Here is a 23,734-nt window from a genome sequence, read left to right as displayed (position 1 = left end):
CTTCCTTCACTGTACTGTCACTGTACCTACCTACTGTCACTGTACCTACCTACTGTCACTGTGCCTTCCTTCACTGTATTGTCACTGTACCTACCTACTGTCACTGTACCAACCTACTGTCACTGTGCCTTCCTTCACTGTAATGTCACTGTACCTACCTACTGTCACTGTACCTTCCTACTGTCACTGTACCTTCCTACTGTCATTGTGCTGTCCCTATTAATCCTTTCCTTTCATCTCTTTCTGTTCCGCCAATGTAGAATAAAAAGCTTAAGAAAAAGGTAAGAGGCAGTCAGTGTAGCGAGTTTAGAAGTATTTGTAAGATTTCTGAAGTAAGTCTCCAATCCATCGGGTAGTATTTGAACTGTAGTAGAATTAGGTTGTGTTTAGATACATTTTAGAGACCATCTAGTAGCTGCTTCTGTGTGTTTATACGACTGTCACAGTCTGACTGACCTGGGTCAAAGTTGCCATTCAAAAACATTTGTACGTTAATACCCACTGTCATGTTTTTAATCACGAAAAGGAAAGTTCATTTAATTTAACCTCATCTGTATTCCACAAATGGAATTTAAATATACCTATTTTGGTGTATTTCAGAGGAGACGGTGAGTGAGGCAAAGCTAAATTACGTTATCTTCCTACAGAAGTCTATTCAAAATGCCCCTACGGTTAGATATAACTTCAGAGGGGTTGTCCTGTACCACACAGGGAACAGGCGGTTCATGACCTTAAAAAGTGCAGCAGTCGGAGTCCCTAAATAAAGGCGGCTGGGGTTCCAAATGGACCTTTACAGGTCTCTAACTCTGATAGTGTACAAATGCAACCAAATGTCAATTTTGTTCATTTTGTACAGTTTCTGAGTGATGGAGGTCCTTGAAAAAGGGAACCACTGGCCTAGTCCTAGATAAGTGGTGCAGTCTTTAGATGACGCCAACTGGGTTCAGCCCCTGTCCTCTAACGTCCCTCTGCTCTGTCCTTCCTGTGGCCGGTACAGAACGAGCAGCTCCAGCAGGATGTGGACTTCTACCACAGAGAGCTGGCCCAGAAGGAGCCTCTGTCCTCCAGGGATGAGAGCACTGAGACCCAACAGAGGCTCATCTCAGCCAACCGTGAACTGTACCAGTGCATGGAGGACCTGCAGGTATTGGCCCTGGTCTCCCTCACTAGTGGGTCCATAATGGAAAAGGGGGATTTGCCTCGGCTTAACTCGAAACAACGTAACAATTTAGCACAGGGCTTCCAACACGGTACATAATAATAATAATAATACATATTAGTAGTACGCTTTATTTATAGAGCACTTTGTAAACGTAAGGAGGAACTCAATCAATCAATCAAATACAAAAACAGAAAAGAACAGGAAAACGTACGCAAAAAATGCAGTGTGAAGACACTCACCAAAAGCAAGCACTAACAAGATTACAATGCAACTAAACAACACCCACATGAACATTTGACTGCCATTAGTGCAACGTCACATTGCAGAACCTACAGACAGTGGATGGGATGTACTGTACTATTATACAGTAACAGTGTGTGTACTGTGTATGTGATCATCTGTGGTGAGGATAATGATTTACTGATTTTCCCCTGTGGGATAATAAAGATATCCATCTATCTACTACACGTAGCCATATTTACAGCACATGTTGATGCACTGAGCACACTGCCAGATTCTGTAACTATTAATTAGCCAATTTCATATCAAAGCCATATGTCACTGTACGTGTCCGTTTTACGACAGCGTGCGGAGGACGAAGCCTTGGAACTGAAGACGCAGAACGAACAGATGCGACAGAACCTGGAGGAGTCGGTGGTGGACATGGACCGGATGACGGACGAGTACAACAAGATGAAGATCGTGGTGCAGCAGACCGACTCCATCATGGACCAGCTCAGGAAAGAAAGGGACCAAGCAAAGCTACAGGTTTGTGATAAGCTTTGTGCTCCCCAATTGTGCCATATTACCTGTCTGTCTGTCTGTGCGTGCGTGCGTGCGAGAGAGACTGGCCAGTGGTATGTGTCCATAACTCCTTGTGGCCTTGTGTTTTTAGCTGCCTAGTGACTACCTGTCACCCTGTTTCTCTTCATCCACTGTGCCCTTTCATCACACATGCTGGTGGGTGTTTACATGCATTTGTGGGTGTGAACATAATGTGTCAACTGTGCATGTCTGAGTGCCTTGAAGGTGCATGTGCAGTACGTACAGTACGCACACAGTACAGAGACACAGGTGTCCTGCCCCAAAGCATCAGTGAAACATCTGTGCCATTGCATTGTCCATGTGCCTATCATAAGTGTGTGTCCCATCTGCAGATCAGAGAGTTATCGGAGCAGATCCACAGCAGGTCAGAGGAAGATGACCAGGTTATGGTCTTGGTCAACACCAAGGTGGAGGAGTGGAAGGTAGACATTATTTCAAAACACATTCATTTCATTTGACTTTCTTTCACAATGTACCTGTTTAGCTGACAGTTTTATCCAAAATGAGCTTGAAATCCTAGATCAGCAGAGCAGACAAGGAGTCTAGTAAACAGAATCATACCTTCACGGATATCTGCATTCAAGAGAGAATGGCAGTTTGTCTTAATTAGCTGACATCATTGTAGGATAGAGTATAAAATAGAGCTTAAGTAGTTAGTTAATCAACAATTGCTAGAATAATCACTAAGAAAATAGTACCGGTAATTGCAGCCCTAAAGGAGTCTAGCAAAAGCTTGGCATCATGGCTTTAAGAATCCTGATAGAAGTTTGCCTTAATTTGTCTTCATGCTAATTTAGATAATAGTGATCTGTCATTGTTATACTATATATCTAAAGCTTTGGATATGAGGACAAAGTGTATTTATTTTCCTCTTTCTAATATATCGTGTCACCCCTGCAGAGCCTGTTTGCTGCTAAAGATGAAGAAGTTGTGGAGTACCAACAGACCGTTCGCGAGCTCAGAGACAGGCTTCGCTCAGCTCAAATGGACTCAGACAAAAGCATGATCATTGCTCTGCAGCAGGTGCGTGTGTGTGTGTGTGTGTGTGTGTGTGTGTGTGTGTGTGTGTGTGTGTGTGTGTGTGTGTGTGTGTGTGTGTGTGTGTGTGTGTGTGTGTGTGTGTGTGCGTGCATGCGTGTGCGGGGTGTTTGTTTGTGGGGGTGTGCATCCGTGCATGTTTATGGGCCTGTGTGTGTTGTGTGTCTTTGCGGGCAGTAGCGTGTGTGTTGTCTGTCAATTTGTTTCCTGCTCTTTTTTCTTCATCTGCTGAGCCCTTTCATCACCTTCTCCTTTTCTTCTGTCCTCAACCGTCTGCGCCATGTGACTCCAGGTCATTTATGAACTCTGTGCCGTAAGTTTCCTCTGTCTAACACATACCTATTGTTTTGCATGTGGTTTCTTTCTATCCATTGACACACTTCTTTTGCTGCACGCGCTCCCGTTCTGTATTATGTGATTGGTCATGCTCGCATGTGGTGATGACGTAGAGTGTCTCTCTACCACCAGGCAGTCCAGGAGAGAGATGATCAAATCAAGATGCTAAGTGAGAAGGTGGAACAGCACACAGAGGACATGGACAAGAACACAATGCTCCTGGAAGAGCTGAAGAAGCCCATTAAGAGGGACAGAGGTGAGTGGTGTAGGCAGCATAGACATAAAAAGGTAGACACCTCCTTCGGCTCTGGGGCGTGTGCTTCTTGAGAGTAGGCAAGCTTTCCCCTTGAGTCCTTGTGAAGCAGTGGGTCGAACTCCACCTTAGCGGACAGAAGAAGCTGACGGCCATCGTCATTCCGGCTTTTTAGAAAGCTGGTGGATGGAAAAGAAGCTCCACCTCCGCGGCTGACTGACGCGACGGACAGATTCCCGGAAACGCTCTCCTCAGTCAGCCGCGGGGGAGGAGCTTCTTTTACATCCACCAGCTGTCTAAAAACTCGGAAATGACGTAAAATGCAGCTTCTACTGTCCGCGGCTGTGCACTAAGGTCTGCCCAGGGGGACAGTGGAAGCATGAGCGGAAGCTTTCCGCTAACAGAAGGCTCCACACAGAAGGGGACATTCGGTAGGCCAGTCGAGGCACGTTTGTTTTCTCATGCCAATAAACCTCCCTTGGATTGATGACCTTATTCCGAACATAACATTTGACAAAAAAAGTTAAAGAATTAAAATAAGTGCAATATAGAACAAATAAAATAATATTCAAGCCTCTCGCTCGCCTGGCGGCTTGCTTGACTGATCCTCGAGGCAAAAAACGAGCACTTATTGGCTTAACCCTGAGGAACATAGACCCGGGGAACATAGGGAGGATCCCTGTAAAAGTCCCTCACCAAAGGATGGGAACTGGGAAGGACTGGATATTGTTAACTCTCTGGCATTTCACATGTTGTTTTACAGTATATTGCAGTATTTTATTTAATGTGTTCATGAGGAGGGACGGGTGACTTTGAAGGATTTCACTTTGAAGCACCTCTGTCCTAACATAACATCTTTGTTATGTGTTGGAACTCTTGACAAAATAATTCTCTCTTGCAGTTAAAAAGTATTTATTGGACTACAGTATGGGATTATCATCAACATGTTTCAAAATGACCAGCTCAATAAGATCTACCCACCAAAAAAATGATCCCATTGCTGAAATGTGTTTAGTTTCTTTTTAACATATTTTTGGGGGCTTTTCTGCCTTTAATGAATCACAGTGGAGATAGATAGGAAACGGGGAGAGAGAGACGGGGAATGAGGGCCGGGGGCTCGAACCCGCAACGAGCTGTCGGGCTGCATTAGAGCCTATGTGTGTGGTATGCGCCTGGACCGCTAGGCCAGTGGGCAGCCCCATTGGCATTAATTTCAATAAACGGACCTACTGGTACATTGCAGTGGCAGCTAATCAAGCATCTTGACTTTGCATAATTTATTTGGCTGATGGGAAGTAGTGGCTAGTAAGCTATTGAAACAAAGCACTATGGTTTAACCCATTTTGACCCGAGATCAGATTTTTCTGAAAAAGCTACGTTTCTATGTCAGTCTTTCTTCGATCTTTCAAAAATAGCAGACCTACAAGCTCGTAGCGCGCCGCTCGTAGATGAGCTTGTAGATCTGCTATTTTTCAATAGCTAAAGCATAACATAATGCTAACACCAAAAGGGGTTCCCGCACAAAATGGTTTAAGATGCATGGATGTCCTCCGCGCTCTCCTCTCCCCAGGCCTGACGTCAAGCGTCCAACAGAGGAAGCTGGAGGAGATGCAGTCTGACCTGCTGGCGGCAGAGACCCGCGCCATGGAGGCGGAGCGAACGGCCGAGCTGGCGGAGGCTGACGCCAAGGAGAAGGACATCGAGCTCAGCGAGGCGCTGAACCACTTGAGGATGTATGAGAGCGTGAGTATTATTATAATAATAATACAACTTTATTTCTATAGCACCTTTCATGACATGCAGCTCAAAGTGCTTCACCCACACACACACACACACACACACACCTCTGTCCTCCCCTCTATCACTGTCTGCATGGTCACCCTTTCTCTCTCTTTGTCTCTTCTGGCACCAAACACGATCAATTATCAATCGATTTATATGGCTTATAAGACTTGTTCTAAACACAAGCAAGCTCTGGCATCTGGCTTGATAACAAACTTTCTTTTAAATAGCATAATAGTTGAGCTTGTCTCTAAACTAAGACAAAAACTTGGTTTTCTGTACAGCAACAAATTATTTAGTTTTCCCAATTATAGTAAAAAAGGCCACTTCCCTCTCTTTCCTGGAAAATGGTGACATTATTTATAGGTCTGCTGCTCCATCACTTTAAAAGCGCCTAGACAGTAGACACTGTCTACCAGCTAATTATGGTAACCGCCACTGTGCACTTTAGGTACACTGGTACCTATTTTTATATAAAGCCATTGCTGGGATGCTCCCTGCCTAAACTTGCTCCATGCTGGAACTGAACAATAGCACCCATCAGACTCGCTCTAGTGATTTAAAGTCGCTTTGTAATTTACCCTGATTTTACAATGTAATGGATGTAATTTAATTGGTATGTTTGTATTGTAACCTCGGCGGCTACAGTACATTGAAAATTAAGGCTTGCCCTCAATTGAACTCCCGACTATAAACAAAGGTGATGATATCTCCCGTGATTTTTGATAAATGTTCAAATTTGTATGTCAACTTGTATTTAGCTTTTTAATTTTCCTGCTCTCTCTCTCATCTGTCTCTCATTAATGTACAAAGCAGGCTTTCATCGAAGGTTTATTTGTGTTTTTACATTTTAGCCAAAATCACTCAAGATCTCATTCCCTAGGAATGAGGCGTTTGGCTGGTGGTTAGTTAACCTACGATATTTGTCTCCACCAGCCGAAGGCATGGGGGAGAGTATGTTTTGCACTCCGTCCGTCCGTGTGTCCGTCCGTCCGTGTGTCCGTCCGTGTGTCCGTCCGTCCGTCCGTCCGTCCGTGAGCAGCTAATCTCGGCCACTGTTAACCCGGTCGATGCCAAATTTTGCACACATACTCCCTGGATGCCAACCATGAACCTCTGCCCCAAACTTTCCAGAACGGCCTGTTATAGCGCCACCAGGAGGCCGCTTTGTGCAAAACAAGTTTTTGCACAGTACACCTACAGATTTTGTCCAAACATCACGCAAATTGGTACACAGTCTCTCTACAGCCATTCAACCAAACCGGTCTTTCAGATTTCTCACACTCCATCCTGATTGGTTAAGATTGGCTTCCAAAATTCACAGGAGTGCTCAGTTTCAAACAAAATGCTGCAAATCATGAACACATCGCGTGATTTCCGTGAAATTGTGCACCCACATTCCCACTAGGCCCAGGACGAAATGCCACATGAACAATTACAACTCAGCCTCAAGGTGGCGCTATAACTGGCCCAAAAGTGTTTTTACCTCTAACTGCACGGATCTGTGGATAACTTTGTATGCCAACTCCCTAGAGGCCAAGGAAAAACCTTTGCCTGGAATTTTTCACATCTGCTCTTTATAGCGCCACCAGGAGGCCGACATATGTAAAACACATTTTCTATTATTACTCCTTCACATTTTATCCAAATTTCACGCAAATCGGTACACATGATCTCCATAGTCATGTGATCAAGACAGGTTTGTTTGATTTCTCATATTCCATCCTGATTGGCCACGATTGGCTCCTACAGTTTTCAGGAGTAGCAAATGGCCACAACTCCTCAACGCAGCGTCCGATTGCGATGAAACTGTGCACGCATATTCCCACTAGGCTGAGGAAGAATCCTGGTGGAGACCTGTGCCGATTGGCACTTTATCTAGTTATATTTATTTTAGCCTTTTAATTTCAGTTTTTTATTGTGGGAGATAAACACAGCCTATGCTTTTTTTTTACTTTTTTTATTTGGCAAGTGCTCATGGTATGAGCACGATAATGGTATGAGCATGATAATGCACGATAATGTGGAGGGACATCGCCTCGTCTATTGTTCTCCTATTACACTTTTATTTTGAAAAATGGAAGGACTGTATGGCTCTGGTTCGATTGACTCAAATCCATGTCCACAAAGACTTAGATTTGATTATCCTTCGTGTCACGCCAAACGGCAAACAAATGTCCCCCAAAACACCTTCAGTCGATGACAAAGCAGGAACCCTGTTGACTCTAGTCTGTGGGTAACTTTACATCACAGGGCACTGATGGACTGGAGGCAGCCATTGCAGAGATCAAGCAGTGCAAAAACCAAATAAGGCTCCGTGACCGCAACGTGGAGACCATGACCAAAGAGATCAATCAGCTGGAGATGCGGATGAACGACCTGATGGATGAAAACGAGGACCTCAGAGAAAGGCTAGGTCAGCTTGTTGTTTCTTTTTGTCAGGTCAAATTTGTAGTGACTCATATTGTATTCAGTTGAAAATACGATTTCATGTCAAAGACCCCAAACATTTTATGTAATTGGCCGCCGACCCCCATCTGAAAATATGTTGTTCCAGGCTCCCCAAGAAGATACGAGTTAAAAACGTTTGAAAGAATATAACATATTCAAAGAATTGCACACATTTTCACAACTATTCAAAAAAATAGCAGATCTACAAGTTCATAGGGTACTCAGTGACACAGTTGCGTTCCAGTCCTTAATGGGTTAAAATGTTCTTATGTGTGTGACCATGATTCATTTCAATACCCCAGGTCTGGAGCTCAAGGAAGAAGTGGATCTGACGGAGTTCAAACGGTCCAAAGAGCTCAGACAGAGGCAGTACAGAGCAGAGAATCAGGTCCTCACAAAAGAGGTAACATCAAGAGTGGTGATGGGGGCTTCAGAGGTTATCATGGCTGCTCTTGAATTATGCTTTTACAAACTTGACCTCTCCGCTTATACTAAACTTGACCTCTCCGCCTGAACTTGTACAGATTGAATGGCTGGAAGAGGAGAGGTTGGAGATGAAGAAACAGATCAGACGGATGGTGAAGGAGAGAGGTAACGCATGACACCTATTATTATTTATTTACATTTCTTATATCAAATCATGTGTTTCTCCTTAAAGGAGAATTCCATGCTAGAAGGCTTTCTAACCTTTAATTGTAGTTGTTACGTCCCCACTAAAGAGGTCCCTAAATTTGCCCCAAGAATTCTGCCCAGAAGGTCCTAATCATTGGACAGGACACTCCCAGAAAATATGCCAATGGTTAGACATCCGAGATCCACACTGTCTCCAGCATGTCTGTGTCTGTGTGTGTGGAGACCAAACAGCAATAGCTGTTTAAAATAAAAAATAACACTTAGTGTGAATTAGTACATTTGAACATTTTCATACAGTATGTGGTGTTATAACTATATTCTGGCCAGGCCTAAACAAATATTATTACAAACTAACGGCTCATACGTCCTCTCCTTAGGAGTGACCGTGTCCAGCTCACTGCTGGAGGATGATGCCCGGCCTAGCCGCTCCGTTCAGCAGAGGACCAGCTTTGTGGAGGAGGACCTCAGACGCAAGGTCAGCTACAGACCGTACACAATCACTGGATTCATTTTAGCCTGGATGAGAATGAAACCCTTTATTTGTTGAAAGAAAGTACTGTTCTGCTTTGCATGGATGGTGGCCGTTTATCTCTTTACATTTTACGATAGAGCTGGATGCTCTTATATATTCAAAAGACTGAATTAGGCTGAGCTTAAACTCTGTCAAACATTTACACGCAGTCATCATAATTGTCATAATCATCTTATTGATGCACAAGGTGCACCGGGAGCTTACTGGTTAATGCGCCGACCACATGGTCAACAAATAAGTCCATGGCTCGATTGCAGCATGGAGACTGTGTTGCGTGCTGTGTCCTGCCTGCCATGTCTTCGCTTTCCTGTCAGAAAAAAAAGCAAAACCGCCAGTGATGAATGTTTGTTTTTGCAGAATGAATACTTTCAGATGGAAGTGAACAATAAAGAGATAGAGCTGGAGCTTCAGCGCGCCCAGTCAGCTCAGTTGCAGGTCAAATGTAAGTACCGTGCAGTCAGTCCCCCAGGGGCAGTGGTGGCCCCTCAAGAATGTCACTGTTAAAACTCCAGGTCCGCTCACTATATTATGTGTCTTGATGTGCCTCAAGGGCAAGATGTTTGAGGTTTTGACAAGTCACTGTTCCCCCTTCTATTCTGCTCCATGACTCCATAGTGGATGAGCTGTCAAAAGTGAAAACTGACCTGGAGGCTGCGCTGACAGATATCCTTAAGACCATGAGGGTCAACCAAGTGTCATCTCCGTCTCAATGCGTGCTCATCCCCAGCCTGGAGAGGCTGGTCAATGTAAGGGAAGCAACTCATTAGAGCCAGACCATTATACAGTACATCAATCATTATTTGACTTTTATTATGCAGTCGATGTGTACAGATTTCTATCCGCTTTCAACTTCGTGTCTATTTTGGGCATGTCATTATAGGCACACACAAAAAAAGTTTTCAAAAATCTACCAGCTTGGAACAAGCCACATTTTCTTCATTTTTGAATAGATTTAAATGGTTAAATAAAATTTAAGTTATTTGTATTTATTTGTTTGCTTATCAGTATATAAATATTCTCAAATAGAAACTATCTGGATCAGCATCAGAGCCAAAAAATTTGGCATCGGTATTGCTCTACAATTCATAGTAGAGATGCTCCGATAATCGATAATCAGTGATCGGCAGGATCTAGAGAAACTTTTACACTATTTAAGTGGTATAAATGTCAATCAGATATATAGTGTAATTTCATTTTGCATTTTTGTGACAACTTAAACATTCTCACACACAGGAACAGTTTTGACGTGAGTTTTGACATACCGGTAATTATAATATTTTTGGAAATATTAAAATGTGCCTCTTACGCACAAGATCGGTATCGGCCGATCATGAGAAAAACAATCAGTGATCGGCCCCAAAAAACCTGATCGGACCATCCCTAATTCATAGCAATCATCTTCAGGTTTTACTTGGCACACAGATGTACATATAGGTTTTAGCACACAGACAAACTATTCTGACACCAGTTCACCTCCCCTTCTCTTCTTCCCACATCTCAGGCGATAGAAATCAGAAACTCAGGTGGGCTGGCTGACGTCAGCCTCCACCTCAAGGCGCAGGTCGACCAGCTGACAGGAAGAAACCACGAGCTCAGGCAGGAAATGAGGTTGGCCCGGGAGGAAGCGGCCAGCACCTTGAGTCAGCTCGTCCAAACCAAAGAGCAGGTACTTGAGTCTGTTATAGTGTTGTAGTCGAATCCACCTAAAGCGAGTCCAAGTCGGGACCAAATCCGAGGAGGATCGAGTCGGAGACGAGACCGACGGGAGACAGAGGACAGATTTTATTTTCATTTGATAGGTACAGAAAACACAGAGCAAACATACTGTACTATAGTCTATAGTATAGTAGTATAGTATAGTACTATAGTCCTACTAGACCCAAAGAAATTACATCTGGCCACAAAAGATCACAGGATCTACTGAATATGAAGGAGGCCCACTGGGGGGAAGCCTTACTGTGTGTTATAGGCTCAATATGTCATTTTGACATAATCAGTAGATCCTGTGATCTTTTGTGGCCAGATGTAATTTATTTGGTAGTAGGACTAGTATAGGACTATAGTAAATAAAAAATAAAAAAATCGCTATAAGATTTAATAAAGAAATACATATTTAGCCCCATGCTCGAATGCCCCCGCCCCCCTGTGAAAAACAGCTAAAATCCCTAAAACAAAAGAAAGCAGCACTTTCATCTTTTACTTTCTCTAATAACAACCTAAAACATGAACCTTGGTTGAAAAAAAACAAAGTTGTCCTTTAAAGGAACTACAACATGCATTTTAAAACAGTTTTTAACTTTTAATAATATGATAGTGTTTATGTCCCTCAAACATATTTCTAATGGTTTGAGCCTAAATCACCACTCTGATATAACCAGTCCACGTCATTTCTTTCTGGCTTCTGAAGCAGTTTTAGCTGCAGTACAGTGAGTAAGAGGGGAAGGAATTATACAAAGTAGAGTGATACAGATGACATCATGCATATGACCAAATAAGTTGTTCTAGTGAGCAATTTCCATAAAAGCCCCTGATGATTGTTTAAAACTGCATATTTGTGGGGATATAAAACACATAGGGGAGCACAAAAAACACCAACCTTTTTTGAAAAGGTGAATTTCATGTTGATCTATAAACGCCAGACAGCTCTTTTATAATGTTAATGTGAATTGTCTCCTCATTTGCATTGTAGTGACTCTAGTGGACTCTGTGGGGGAAGAGTCCCGAGTCCATTTGTCCGAGACTGAATCAAATTATGTGCGAGTACATGAAAATATAGACCAGACTCGAGACGAGTCAAGCACTCAAGTACTACTACGGGCTCTGTACGCTTTTCCGATGTGTGATGATGTGTTAAGGTTTGGTGACCGGATTAAGGTTGGCGAACATGCGCTGCTCCGTGCTTGCGGTTATGGTTAGATTAGGCCAGACCAGCCTATACCCCAGGCTTGAGGCACAGTGGAACTCCCTTTTGCTTTAATCCATGTTTAATAATAATGAATTGCATTTTGATAGCGCTTTTCCAAGTGCTCAAAGCGCTTTACAATGGTTCATACATTGGGAGGTGAAGCGGCGAACAGTCGACGCCAGCGTCCTCACTTCCCACATTCACACACCAATGGTGGCGAGCTCACACCGACCGACTCATTGGAGGCAATGTAGGGTTCAGTGTCAGTGCCCAAGGACACTTCGACATGTGGACAGGAGGAGCCGGGATTCGAACCGCCGACCCAGGGATCATTGGACGACCTGCTCTACCTCCTGAGCCACAGCGGCCTCGACGGACGTTTATCCATGAGCTTTAGTAAATGATGGACATGCACTGTCTGGGATTATCATAAAATATCACAAACACCCGTTTAGTGCCCATCATTTACTAAAGCTCCACATGGATAAGCAAAAGGGAGTTCCACCACGCCTCAAGCCTGTGGTAGGCTGGTCTGGTGCATCTCAGAGGCAGGACTGGTAGCAAGAGGAAGGAAGGCACTGGAGCAACTCCGACAGTTTAAGCCTTTTTAATCTGCAGGTAAAAGTAAAAAATGTCGATATATCGGTCACATCTTCGTCATGACCTGACGAAGATGTGACCGATACATCGAAACGTCATTTTTTACTTGCACCCTGCTGATTGAAAATAGCTTAAACAGTCTGAGTTTCTCCAGTGCCTTCCTTCCTCCTCCACATGACACACTTTGCCGTTATATTATTTTGCCCATAATTGAGATTTGATTGTTTTGACAAGACATAAAGATGTGTGTGTGTGTGTGTGTGTGTGTGTGTGTGTGTGTGTGTGTGTGTGTGTGACTGTGTGTGTGTGTGTGTGTGTGTGTGTGTGTGTGTGTGTGTGTGTGTGTGTGTGTGTGTGTGTGTGTGTGTGTGTGTGTGTGTGTGTGTGTGTGTGTGTGTGTGTACGCGTACGCACGCATGTCTCTGAAATGAGGCTCGTCACGATTCTGTTTTTGTGCCACCCTAAATGTCTAAAATGCTACGCTACATGTTCTCTCTTCTGTGCTGGTCAGTTGTCTAAAATGCTACGCTACATGTTCTCTGTCCTGTGCTGGTCAGTTGAGTCGTTTGGAGAGCCACCTGAAATGTCTAAAATGCTATGCTACATGTTTTCTGTCCTGTGCTGGTCAGTTGAGTCGTTTGGAGAGCCACCTGAAATGTCTAAAATGCTACGCTACATGTTCTCTGTCCTGTGCTGGTCAGTTGAGTCGTTTGGAGAGCCACCTGAAATGTCTAAAATGCTACGCTACATGTTCTCTCTTCTGTGCTGGTCAGTTGTCTAAAATGCTACGCTACATGTTCTCTGTCCTGTGCTGGTCAGTTGAGTCGTTTGGAGAGCCACCTGAAATGTCTAAAATGCTACGCTACATGTTCTCTCTTCTGTGCTGGTCAGTTGTCTAAAATGCTACGCTACATGTTCTCTGTCCTGTGCTGGTCAGTTGAGTCGTTTGGAGAGCCACCTGAAATGTCTAAAATGCTATGCTACATGTTCTCTCTCCTGTGCTGGTCAGTTGAGTCGTTTGGAGAGCCACCTGAAATGTCTAAAATGCTATGCTACATGTTCTCTGTCCTGTGCTCTGTCAGTTGAGTCGTTTGGAGAGTGAAGTGGCGAAGCTGCCTGATGGCCTGCAGGCTCCCTCCAGCACGGAGGCCAGCAGCTACCTTAACGACTACGCCACGCAACTGCTGCAGGTTAGAGGCTCTCTCCACAGAGCTGGACAGAAATGTTTTCCTTTAATTTAATAATTTTCTGTGTATTTTTAAAAATTTGTAAACATAAAACAATGGAGTTTGAGGTGGAACAGGGGTAAAGCTCTTCTGCCTTGTTCCGCCCTGGTTCAGCCTTGTTTATGTTGAATTTACTAAAACATTATTTTTGGAAAAAAACTAAAAACAAACATGATATGCCCAGTCACCATGCTGCACCTGTGATGTTCCTTTTTACTGACACAAATGTTATTTCAATGGTAGTGGATGGAGAGAGAGAGGATTTTTGTCCAACCACGAAACGGCAACCAATGGGTGCGAAGAGGGGCAGAACCATGGGCGGGACTTGACAAAGGGTGAATTGGGGGTTGAGAGTCACATAGACCGTGTAGTTAGTTATATCATTATTTGGAAAAAAGTTGATTATTGATGCTTATGCTGTTAATCATTTGTATTGTTGTCTGTAAAACTCAAAATAAACTGGAATAAATATGTGCTGTAGGAACTCCGAAACAAGGAGGAGTCGACCAGTGAACTCATGACGTTGCTGGAGGAGTACAAGGGGAAGGTCGTTGTGCTGATCCACCAGCAGGAGGAGCACCAGAGGTACAGCTGCTGTCACTCACTGCAAATTACAAGTACAGGCTACGTCGCAAATAATGTATTTTCTAATGCATTTCAGTATGTCATTTTCATTGGCCGTCATTCGCCAAATTGGCTTCGTTGATGTTGTTTTTAATGGCAAAAATGTCTGTGAACATCATAAAAACACATTGTGGTCTATTACAGTCTCAAGCACTTTACTTCTGCTGTACTTTCTTTCCTTTCTAATTGTTTCCTTTTAATTTATATAGCACTTTTAGGACTCTTATTAAAGTTTCTTTATTTTACTATTTCTGAGGGGCGCTAGCCCCTCCTATATACAGCTTTTGTCCACACACGTCTCATATTTGCCATTGACAACGAAAGGAGAATTTTGGTCAAATGTCTGCCAAATATGACGTAAGTTTGTGGCAACACACACATTAAATGCCATAATTTGACAATGAAGAGAAAATTTACGTCATATGTAGATGAGCAAATCGGCTAACCAATCACATAAATGCAGTTGTTCATGATGATGTACAGTATGATGTATAATGATAAGAGCGGGCTGTGATTTTTTTCAATGTCTACAGTTGAGCCAGTGGTTCAACGTGGTGTCGAGAGACCCTCAGGGTTTCTTGAGGGGATTCCAGGGGACCCTTCCAGGTCCATTTGGTTCCATTTGTATACACAGAGTTATGGGAGTCCTTTAAATGAAATAAAAACCTAGAGAACCGCTGGTTTGAGTCTTCATGTCACTGTGTGTTTGCCCAGTGAGAAGGAGTCATGGCAGAAGGAGAGAGACGTTTTTGAAGAGCTGAGGAACGACCTGGAGGAGCAGAAAGAAGCCGACGCCATCAGAATCCAAGAGTTCAACGTGAGTCTGTTCAGTGCCATTTAAACATACTCTGGACTAGTGATGAAAATATACTCTCAAGTCAAAACAAACGGCCACATGGGTGGAGGACCAATCAAATGGACCAGGCTTGTTTTGCCACCACTATGACTCTTTATAGTTTATACAGTGTTTCGCCAACATTTTTGGAGTCATGATCCCCTTTATAGCTTAGAATGTTTATGTGGGGCCCCTTTGCAGGAAATATGTGGACGCCTAATGTGGTACATTTTATCAACATGTTGAAATATCGCATGCTCAGTGAAGTGGAGCCTACAGGATGGAAGAAGAATGTGCCATGTTGGACTGTGCAGTATAGTACTTAAATGTTTATCTGCTCCGTAATCTCTCCATCCTTATCAACACAACAACAGACCCTGCTGGACACGATACAGACGGACCCCGAGGAGATGCGGAGGAGGGTGGGCGAGGCGGTGCGCAAGCTGACGGTGCTGCGCGTGAACGAGAAGGTCCTGACGCGCCGCTACACCATCCTGCTGGAACAGGAGCAGCATCTCCGCAAGGAGAACAGCAGGCTGAAGGACGACAGCATTCACATGCAGTCCTCTGTCACAGTGAGGATGGGTTACCTCCAGAGATACAAGGTAGAGGGACATTCTTCATGAGAAAAGTTAACTACTTCATTTCAGGTAGTCCGTTCCAAGCTTCTTCACTTGGAAAGGAGCCAGCTTAGGTGGTTTGGGCATTATGGTTAGGATGCCTCTGGAGCGTCGTCTCCCTAGGGAGGTCCTCGATGCACGTCCCACTGGGAGGAGACCCCACCCGAGCAGACCAAGGTTCAGAATTGGAGGGATTATATCTCTAAACTGGCCCTGGAACACCTCGGGATCCCCCAGGAGGAAGTTACTACTGTTGCTCTGGAGAGGGAAGTCTGGAGCAGCATCATGACACAGCTGTTGCCTTCATTCATCGGCTGATTTGACTTTACATGTAAATTGTACACGGCACAGCCAAAAAGCCAGGCGGGCACTCTGCGTGCAGTCTGTACTCAAATGCCCACCCCCTAACCTGGACCAGAACAGGAAAAATAAAATTCTAAAGCTCCCCATGTACCACATAAAAAGACCCAGAGGAGCCACTGACATAAACAGACATGTGTGTCAGCAGCGTGACAGCTACCACTTTTCCTTCTTTTTCTAGGTCGGAAATGAAAACAGAATTTTATAAGACACGTGCATGATGCTTTCCTTCTGTTTCTAGGTCGGAAATGGAAAACAGAATTTTTAACCGGTTTCTCGAGGAATAAGACAAATGCATGATGCTTTCCTTCTGTTTCTAGGAAATGGCCGCCCATAAGATTACAGCCCTGCAGAAGGCATTGGAGGACAGTGTCCCCTCAGGGGACCTGGAGAGCGCTAACAAACAGTACAACGAGCTGACAGTGAAGTACAGAGACACACTGCAGAGAGACAACCACCTCGTACGGAGGACTAGTCACCTTGAACTTCTAGAGGTATTAAAGCACTGTATCTGAATGAGCGTCTGTCTGCTCGCCGTTGACCTTTGACAGATGTCAGAAACTGTCAAAGGTACTCTATAGACCCCTCGCACTGTTTGTTTGAACCCTGGAATTTATTGTTATCATTATTATAAAAGTGGAGTGAATTACACACCTTGACTTGAGGGGAAAAAAAGCTCTTGTCCTGCACTGAGATAAAGGAAATAACTTCTTGATTTATATGGATAAATATTATCTGTCATCGGCACATTAACATATCAGCTATTCTCAGGCTGCACAGATATTCATTGCAACTTTGCTTCTATTCCACTTTCAGAACGAGAACAGTTCTCTCCATGAGCGGATCTCGGGGCTAAATAAAGAGCTGGAGATCACCAAGGAGAAACTGCACACTTTAGAGCAAGCGTGGGAGCACGTCAATTCAGTTGGTAAGCAAGTGAATGTCTTGTTTATTGTTGCATCATGTTTCAGCATGTCAGACCTCGTCAGCACAACAATTACACTTTCAGTGTTTTATTTTGTTCATCAGTTTATGTACAATACATTCCAAGTATATAATAAACTTTATTATTATTTATATAATAAAATACACAGATACATTGTGACCAAAAAGGTCAGGTAGGCTGAAGCTATATTATCTTATTATGCCTACCCTTACTACTTACATGATGTACAAAGAAAAACAAAATGTTGTCTTCATAGGAAGAAAAAAAGCGGAAGAAAACAGAATCAGTATAACTTTTTGTTGCTTAATATTCCATAATATACAATATCCACAATAAATACATGAAATAATACATGATCACATGTATTGTTGTATATGTTGATCTATATATATTTTATAAATATACACATATATATACACACACACACATACATATGTACATATAGACACATACAGTATATATATTATTATTATAACCATTGTTTTCTACAAACTTTCTACTACTAATTTTATTTATATAATTATTTTCTTCTTTTGCTCCTTTGCTTTAAAGGAGGCCAAGAGAGCTAATATGTTTAATAAAAAAACAAGTTTTATTTATAGATGCTCACCGAGTCTTTCGCCCTGACCGTCAGGTGTTAGTAGGGACACCCTGGACAAAGCAGACAAGGCCGTGGCAAACGGTGAGATCGTGTCGGCCTCCAGGCGGATCACCACCCTGGAGATGAAGGAGCTGAATGAGAGGCAGAGGGCCGAGCACGCTCACAACATGTATGAGCACACCAGAAACTCCCTCAAACAGGTGGAAGAGCGCAACCTGGAGCTGGAAGCCAAAATTACTGAGGTACTGAAATATTAGATATACAAAGCTCACAGCAGTGTCGCGATGGACGAGTTGCAAGCTTGTAGATCTGCTGTTTTTGAGTGGTGCAACCACTCCAAGGAACAGCAATATCCGTGTTAACCTGTGTTAACCTATGTGTGTGGCTATGAGTACCAGTAGGGGCAAAAGTGGCGCGGTTGTGCCAGAAACAGAGAGAGAGAGATAGTGTTGCACTGTTGCCTAGTGCCAATTACAGAGAGAGAGAGAGGCAGGGGGAGAGGGGAGTTGCACCACTCAGTTCACACAGGTGTGATTTTTCCACTATTCGTGAAAATCTATAATTTTGTTACAATTCATATTTTGTATGAATCGATTCCATCAATTGAATGGATATAATAGATTCACTCAATTACTTAACACGGAGCCCGCCAGAAGCGTTATGTCATCGTAACACCCGGTTACGGATATCTTCAAAATAAAAGGTTGAAAGTGGAAAAAACCTTGGCAATGCGCGATAAATAGATTTATTTATTCTGGCGGTCATTGTGTAACTGTTGCAGACCTAACTTGGTGACATACAGTAAAGGTGGTTGTGTGTGGAGACCTTTAGATGACTTTGTCCTTCTGCTTTGTCCTCAGCTGATGAAGCTGAACGTGGAGGCCCAGAGGGTGGAGCGAGAGCTGAGAGACGAACTGGCGGACAGCGTGAGCAAAGCCACGAGTGACGGCGACCGTGCCAGGGTTGCAGAGTTGGAAAAGGCAGAATCGGAGCTCCGCATGGAGGCATCAAAGTATGTCTAGCAGTGTCAATTAACCACTTTTCATTTCAGGTGAAAATCTTCAAAGATTTTTTCTAACTTTTAAAATGCTTCACGATGCATCAATATGTTAACCACTTAAGCCCTGTTTTATACTTATCATATGACAGTGTTCATCTCCAAAAAAGAAAGCAATAAATTATCCTTTCTACAAGCTCAATGCAACACATTGTGTGCTGGCTTTCTATTTTTTTGTTTTCCTCCGGAATTTGGGGGATTTCTATTTATGTTTCGCCTATAAATTATAGGCGAAACATAAATAGTAATCCCCCAAATTACAGCAAATAATGACATGCCCAAAATAGGGACACCAGAGATAATGTGGTTAAGTTAGGTAAAAGTTCTCATGCCGTTAGAGTTGCTCTACACACCCTCCGCCAACCTAGTCCCCATATATGGGGGACAAGGGGAGAGCAACAGACTTGAACTCATGCTTCCTTCATGCCTGAGTGTCCAAGTTGCTCCTTTACACCTGACCGGGGTTTCCCTGGTTGGACGTAGCACGTTGAAGGAACACGTTATTCCAATCAGTTCCTTTACCCTCCATCAGGCGCCCCGGCTGGCCAGGGGGAGGCTGTTTAGTGACCAGGATTACTGCATGTGTTATGTGAGGGTACCTACCCTAGGGGACACGGGGAGAACATGCAAACTCCACACAGAAAGGCCCTTTCGCCAACCCCGCCAATGTGTATTATTGATGTCCTACCCGGGATTCAAACCCAGCCAGGTCTCCTGTTTCAGAGACCAAACATCCAACCCAACCCTCACCCAATAGCCAATGTACCATGAGTACCATACTCACGACCACTTGGCGAGAGGACATTTTGCACTTGAGCTTGTACTACTCGTGAACCAGTATTGTACCAAGTCTATCTAAACGTCGCAATGGAAAAGTAAGGAAACGACCACCTCCAAACTAACCACTGCACATGTGCTAAAAATTATATTGTATTAACATAATTATTCTACCATTGTTATCAAACATTTTCATGTCAAGGCCTCCAAATTCATATCTTTTCAAATATTGTGTTCTGTTTAACCTAGTCTCTCGAGACACACTGTTGAGTTGACTGAGGTCAACTCGAAGGAAAAGAGGGCACCGTTTCTCCTTTATTTGCTGATGGGTTCTCAGATAGTGTTTAACCCCTTGTATTGAGCCCCATCATCCATATTCTGGGGGGGGGAACATTTGCCAAATACCAATCTACAAGCTGAGCTATTCTTGGTGAAGAGATTTTGTGTAGACGGGGAAAAGGCGATCCAAGTACAGCGCCAACTCAGGTCAGGTTTGACAAAATCTAGAAGGTTTAACCCATTTTGGTGTTAGCATTATGTTATGCCTTAGCTATTGAAAAATAGCAGATCTACAAGCTCATACGAGCTTGTAGGTCTGCTATTTCTTTGTCCAGAAAACTGTCATTTTCAAACAGACATTTTTAGAATCTGATCTCAGGTCAGAATGGTTTAATTGAGTAACCACCTCTAACCTGTGCTTATATCGCTGCAGACTACGGGAGGTGTCCGACGTGGCAAAGATGCAGGTGTGTGCTCTGGAGGCCAGGCAGCAGTCCAGAGAAAAGGAGGTGGATGCTCTGAGGAGACAGGTCCAGGATTACCAGGTAATGAACCTGAACAACTCCACTGACCTCCTAGAAGAACAAGCTCGAATTCCACGTTCACATTCCATCCTAGGTCATGTGCAGACAACATTCCTGTGATCTTACTTGAAAATATTTGAGAACTGTATATGGCTCTCTTACAAGATCATACTGGGGGGGGTCAAATTATGACAGGCAATTCCTGCTGTCAAAATATGACCCCCCCAGTCAAAAAACACTTTGTTTGAAATAGACACTCATGCTTTCCAAGGTGTGATTTGGGGTCCTAAGGATGAATACAAAATGAATATCAACATCTTAAAACCAAAATGTTGAATTGTGGGTTTGAGCTCACATGCCTTTTGATGTAAATCAAAAGGGGGGGTAACTGCCTGTCAGTGGGGAGTGTTGGCTGGGAGGAGGAGTAGGACTAAGGGTCTGTATCTGCGGACCCCCATCTGAAATGATTTACTGCCAAATTACAGGTGCACACCAAAACACAAATAGTTAACTTGCGTCAGATCGTACTATATGGTGGGTGAGTCTTATGCAGACTGCCATGTTTTTACCAGCCCAGGGTTTCATTACATGTAATAATGTAATTTCTCATTAGTATGATATTTAATAATAGCCTTTCTGTCCAAACTCCCAAATGTCTTCTGATCTACATCACGTTCCAGCGTGCCTTCACACTCCTAGACCAAGATGCAGTTTTATATTTAGTCTCACATTAGTCTTGCATAGCCAGACAACTATTCCACAGTCTCTGAATGCTATATAGAGTCTGGAACTACACCTCCCAAAATCTGTTTGTCATTTCCGTTCACAAAAATATATTTAATCTTTAGAGCTTATTTTTTTATTTCCATTTCTGCTAAGCAGCAAGCTATATATGTTTAGATGATTTCTATTTATATTAGGATAAATTTGCGCGACTGTAAAGACTAAACGGAAGTGGGGAGGAGGCTTCACTTGCGCTTTATCGCATACTCATGATCAGAGCTTCCGTTCTCCAGACTGTATGACGAAAGCATTCGAAGATTGCAGCGCAAGACTATAGTCTCACATGGTCAGAATCACAAGTCAGCATGTCTGGGCTTTGCCAACGCAAAGTCCGGGGAATCCTCTGATTGGCTGGGTTGTAACAGGAGTCCATGGTTGGTCCATACAGTAGTTTGTGGTCTGTGGTTGTTCATTCATATGTCTGTCACACATTAGTGTCCATGACCACAATACTGTAGCTGTGGCCTGGATGTTGGATATCCGCTCTGCTGCCAAGCCATTTCATGCTTGAAATATATTCTTTACCAATAAGATCATCATTGAAGGACAAGATCCTAGAGGGCATTTATGTTCATACATTTTACTGAACAATGGACTGTAGAGCAGCTGGACTGCCTCATAGACACTAGTCTTTCTGCATTTGATGAATGCAGAAAATAAGTCCCTGGATTTCCTTGTGTAATCCTCAAAATGCTGTAGCCATGTGGTTTTAACCCATTTTAGGCCTGACATTCAAAAATTCGTGCCGCATTTTTAGGATCTTTCAAAAATAGCAGACCTACAAGTTCTCTATGCTTGAGCTTGTAGATCTGCTATTTTTCAATAGCTAAAGTATAACATAATTCTTAGTTAAAACACCAAAAGGGGTTCCCGCCCAAAATGGGTTAATTCTGTGGTTTTAATCATTTTCAAAAAATAACAATAAATAAATGAAGCTACGGTTTTGACAAAGCTACGGATTATTTAACATTTTGGAATGTTCTACTTGCAATGTGTAATTGTTCTATGCTATTCACAAAACCGTAAAGGGGGGGTCTATATAGTATGTCTGTGGGACATTTCTTAGTTAAAATATTAACTAAGAACTAAGATTAACATGATGATGCGTTTATGCTCATCCATGTGCTGAGGTTGCATGCAGGCCCCAAGGTCACTGCTGTAACCTTAAGAGGTTTATATAGGGATATTAACTGTATAAAGAGCTTAATTTATCTGAGTTAGACCTCAAATCCTGGAGAGGTGCACACCCATGTGAATATGGGTGTGTTGTGATTGCCTCTAATGAGATCACACAGTGCTCTGTGTGCGTGTGCGCGTGTAATCATGCATGAGGGATGTGACATGGTAGCACAAGTGCCACTAATAAAAAGTGCAACATTATTATTAGTACTTCTCTTGGCTAAGATTAACCAACAGGCTTTAGGTGCTGCAGCACAAGACACCAAACTTGGGGGGGGGGGGGCGCACCAAACGGTAGGGAGAAAGTGAAAGAAGACTCAACTAACCCCGCAAGTGCCGAATTTTTGAAGCAAAGGCAGCTGGAGGAGCGCTGACAAAACTGTCCCGGGGGGAACCGAAACGGGTCGTATAGCACCGGGCACCACGAAAGCTTAATCCACCTCTCTCTGGTCAGCTAACAAAAAGTACACACATGGAACTTGTGTGGAATGCAATTACGGAAATGTTAAAAAAATACTGGAACGAACAGATTGAAAAAAAGATTCCTGGTGGTACCATCCGTCTGTAGAGGAAATCTTGAAAAAAACAAGAGGGTGGCCGCACACGCCAATAGCCAGAGTGCCAATATTGTATATTAGGACAGCAGGTAAGACAAAAATGAATCCAACGTTTCGGCGGTTAAGCCTTCATTAGGGAATACAGAGCACACAATGGTTCACACTTAAGTATGGTGCCAGAGAGTCATGCAACCAATCAGAAGGGGTTAGGGGAGCACGGGTTAAGTAAGACCTGTCCCTGTGATATGAGAGGTCGGGATCATGGTCATGTGGTGTCTCAAGTTCAAATGACTATAAGGCCTCATAAGAGTTTTAGTGTCATAGACACTAAAATGTATCTGAGAAATACAGAGAAACAGAGATATGCAATTGGTACCATCCGTCTGACATTTCCTCCTGTCATCTTCGATCTCCACCGTTTCCCTTCCTTCCTCCTCAGTCCCACTCAGACGAGAAGGCCCTGATCGCCAAGCTCCACCAGGAGGTCCTGGCGCTGCAGCTCAGCGAGGCGGCCGCTCTGCGCAAGCTGGAGGTGTCCGCCACGCGGGGCCAGCAGCTGGAGGCCTACAACCTCCGCGCGGAGCAGCGGCTGGACGCCGGGGAGCGGGCGCTCTACCTCGCCCGGCACGAGGGCCGGAACCGAGCCAAACACCTCCGGCAGACCATCCAGGCGCTGCGCAGGTAGGGCTGTCACTAGGGATGTCCCATCCAGGCACTACACAGGTAGGGCTGTCACTAGGGATGTCCCTCTATACACTTTTCTTCTTTCCGATCTGATCCCGATACCACAATTTCTGTGTTAGCCGATACATAATACCGATACCTGAGAATAATATATATATATAATAA

The 23,734-nt window shown here is 43.6% G+C and overlaps 1 protein-coding gene across 1 annotated transcript in view; it reads left to right on the top strand.

Annotated features, from left to right (window-relative positions):
- The window catches only part of cep290 (centrosomal protein 290), a 51,828-nt gene that overhangs the window by 6,274 nt on the left and 21,820 nt on the right, over nucleotides 1-23,734 (top strand). Inside the window, exons 7-29 of the mRNA XM_083763145.1 lie at nucleotides 998-1,144; nucleotides 1,748-1,930; nucleotides 2,320-2,409; nucleotides 2,888-3,010; nucleotides 3,494-3,617; nucleotides 5,185-5,357; nucleotides 7,650-7,812; nucleotides 8,150-8,250; nucleotides 8,372-8,438; nucleotides 8,858-8,955; nucleotides 9,370-9,454; nucleotides 9,628-9,758; nucleotides 10,514-10,678; nucleotides 13,600-13,707; nucleotides 14,225-14,328; nucleotides 15,082-15,184; nucleotides 15,577-15,807; nucleotides 16,503-16,676; nucleotides 16,999-17,110; nucleotides 17,763-17,971; nucleotides 18,590-18,741; nucleotides 20,276-20,387; nucleotides 23,325-23,566. Of these exons, the coding sequence (XP_083619271.1) occupies nucleotides 998-1,144; nucleotides 1,748-1,930; nucleotides 2,320-2,409; nucleotides 2,888-3,010; nucleotides 3,494-3,617; nucleotides 5,185-5,357; nucleotides 7,650-7,812; nucleotides 8,150-8,250; nucleotides 8,372-8,438; nucleotides 8,858-8,955; nucleotides 9,370-9,454; nucleotides 9,628-9,758; nucleotides 10,514-10,678; nucleotides 13,600-13,707; nucleotides 14,225-14,328; nucleotides 15,082-15,184; nucleotides 15,577-15,807; nucleotides 16,503-16,676; nucleotides 16,999-17,110; nucleotides 17,763-17,971; nucleotides 18,590-18,741; nucleotides 20,276-20,387; nucleotides 23,325-23,566 (3,197 nt within the window). The remainder of the gene's footprint in view (nucleotides 1-997; nucleotides 1,145-1,747; nucleotides 1,931-2,319; nucleotides 2,410-2,887; nucleotides 3,011-3,493; nucleotides 3,618-5,184; nucleotides 5,358-7,649; nucleotides 7,813-8,149; nucleotides 8,251-8,371; nucleotides 8,439-8,857; nucleotides 8,956-9,369; nucleotides 9,455-9,627; nucleotides 9,759-10,513; nucleotides 10,679-13,599; nucleotides 13,708-14,224; nucleotides 14,329-15,081; nucleotides 15,185-15,576; nucleotides 15,808-16,502; nucleotides 16,677-16,998; nucleotides 17,111-17,762; nucleotides 17,972-18,589; nucleotides 18,742-20,275; nucleotides 20,388-23,324; nucleotides 23,567-23,734) is intronic.

This window comes from Protomyctophum parallelum (assembly GCF_964188405.1).
Source record: "Protomyctophum parallelum genome assembly, chromosome: 4".
In the NCBI taxonomy this organism is placed as follows: Eukaryota; Metazoa; Chordata; class Actinopteri; order Myctophiformes; family Myctophidae; genus Protomyctophum; species Protomyctophum parallelum.
Note: the sequence above shows the minus strand (reverse complement) of the source record. Positions and strands in the feature narration are given on the sequence as shown.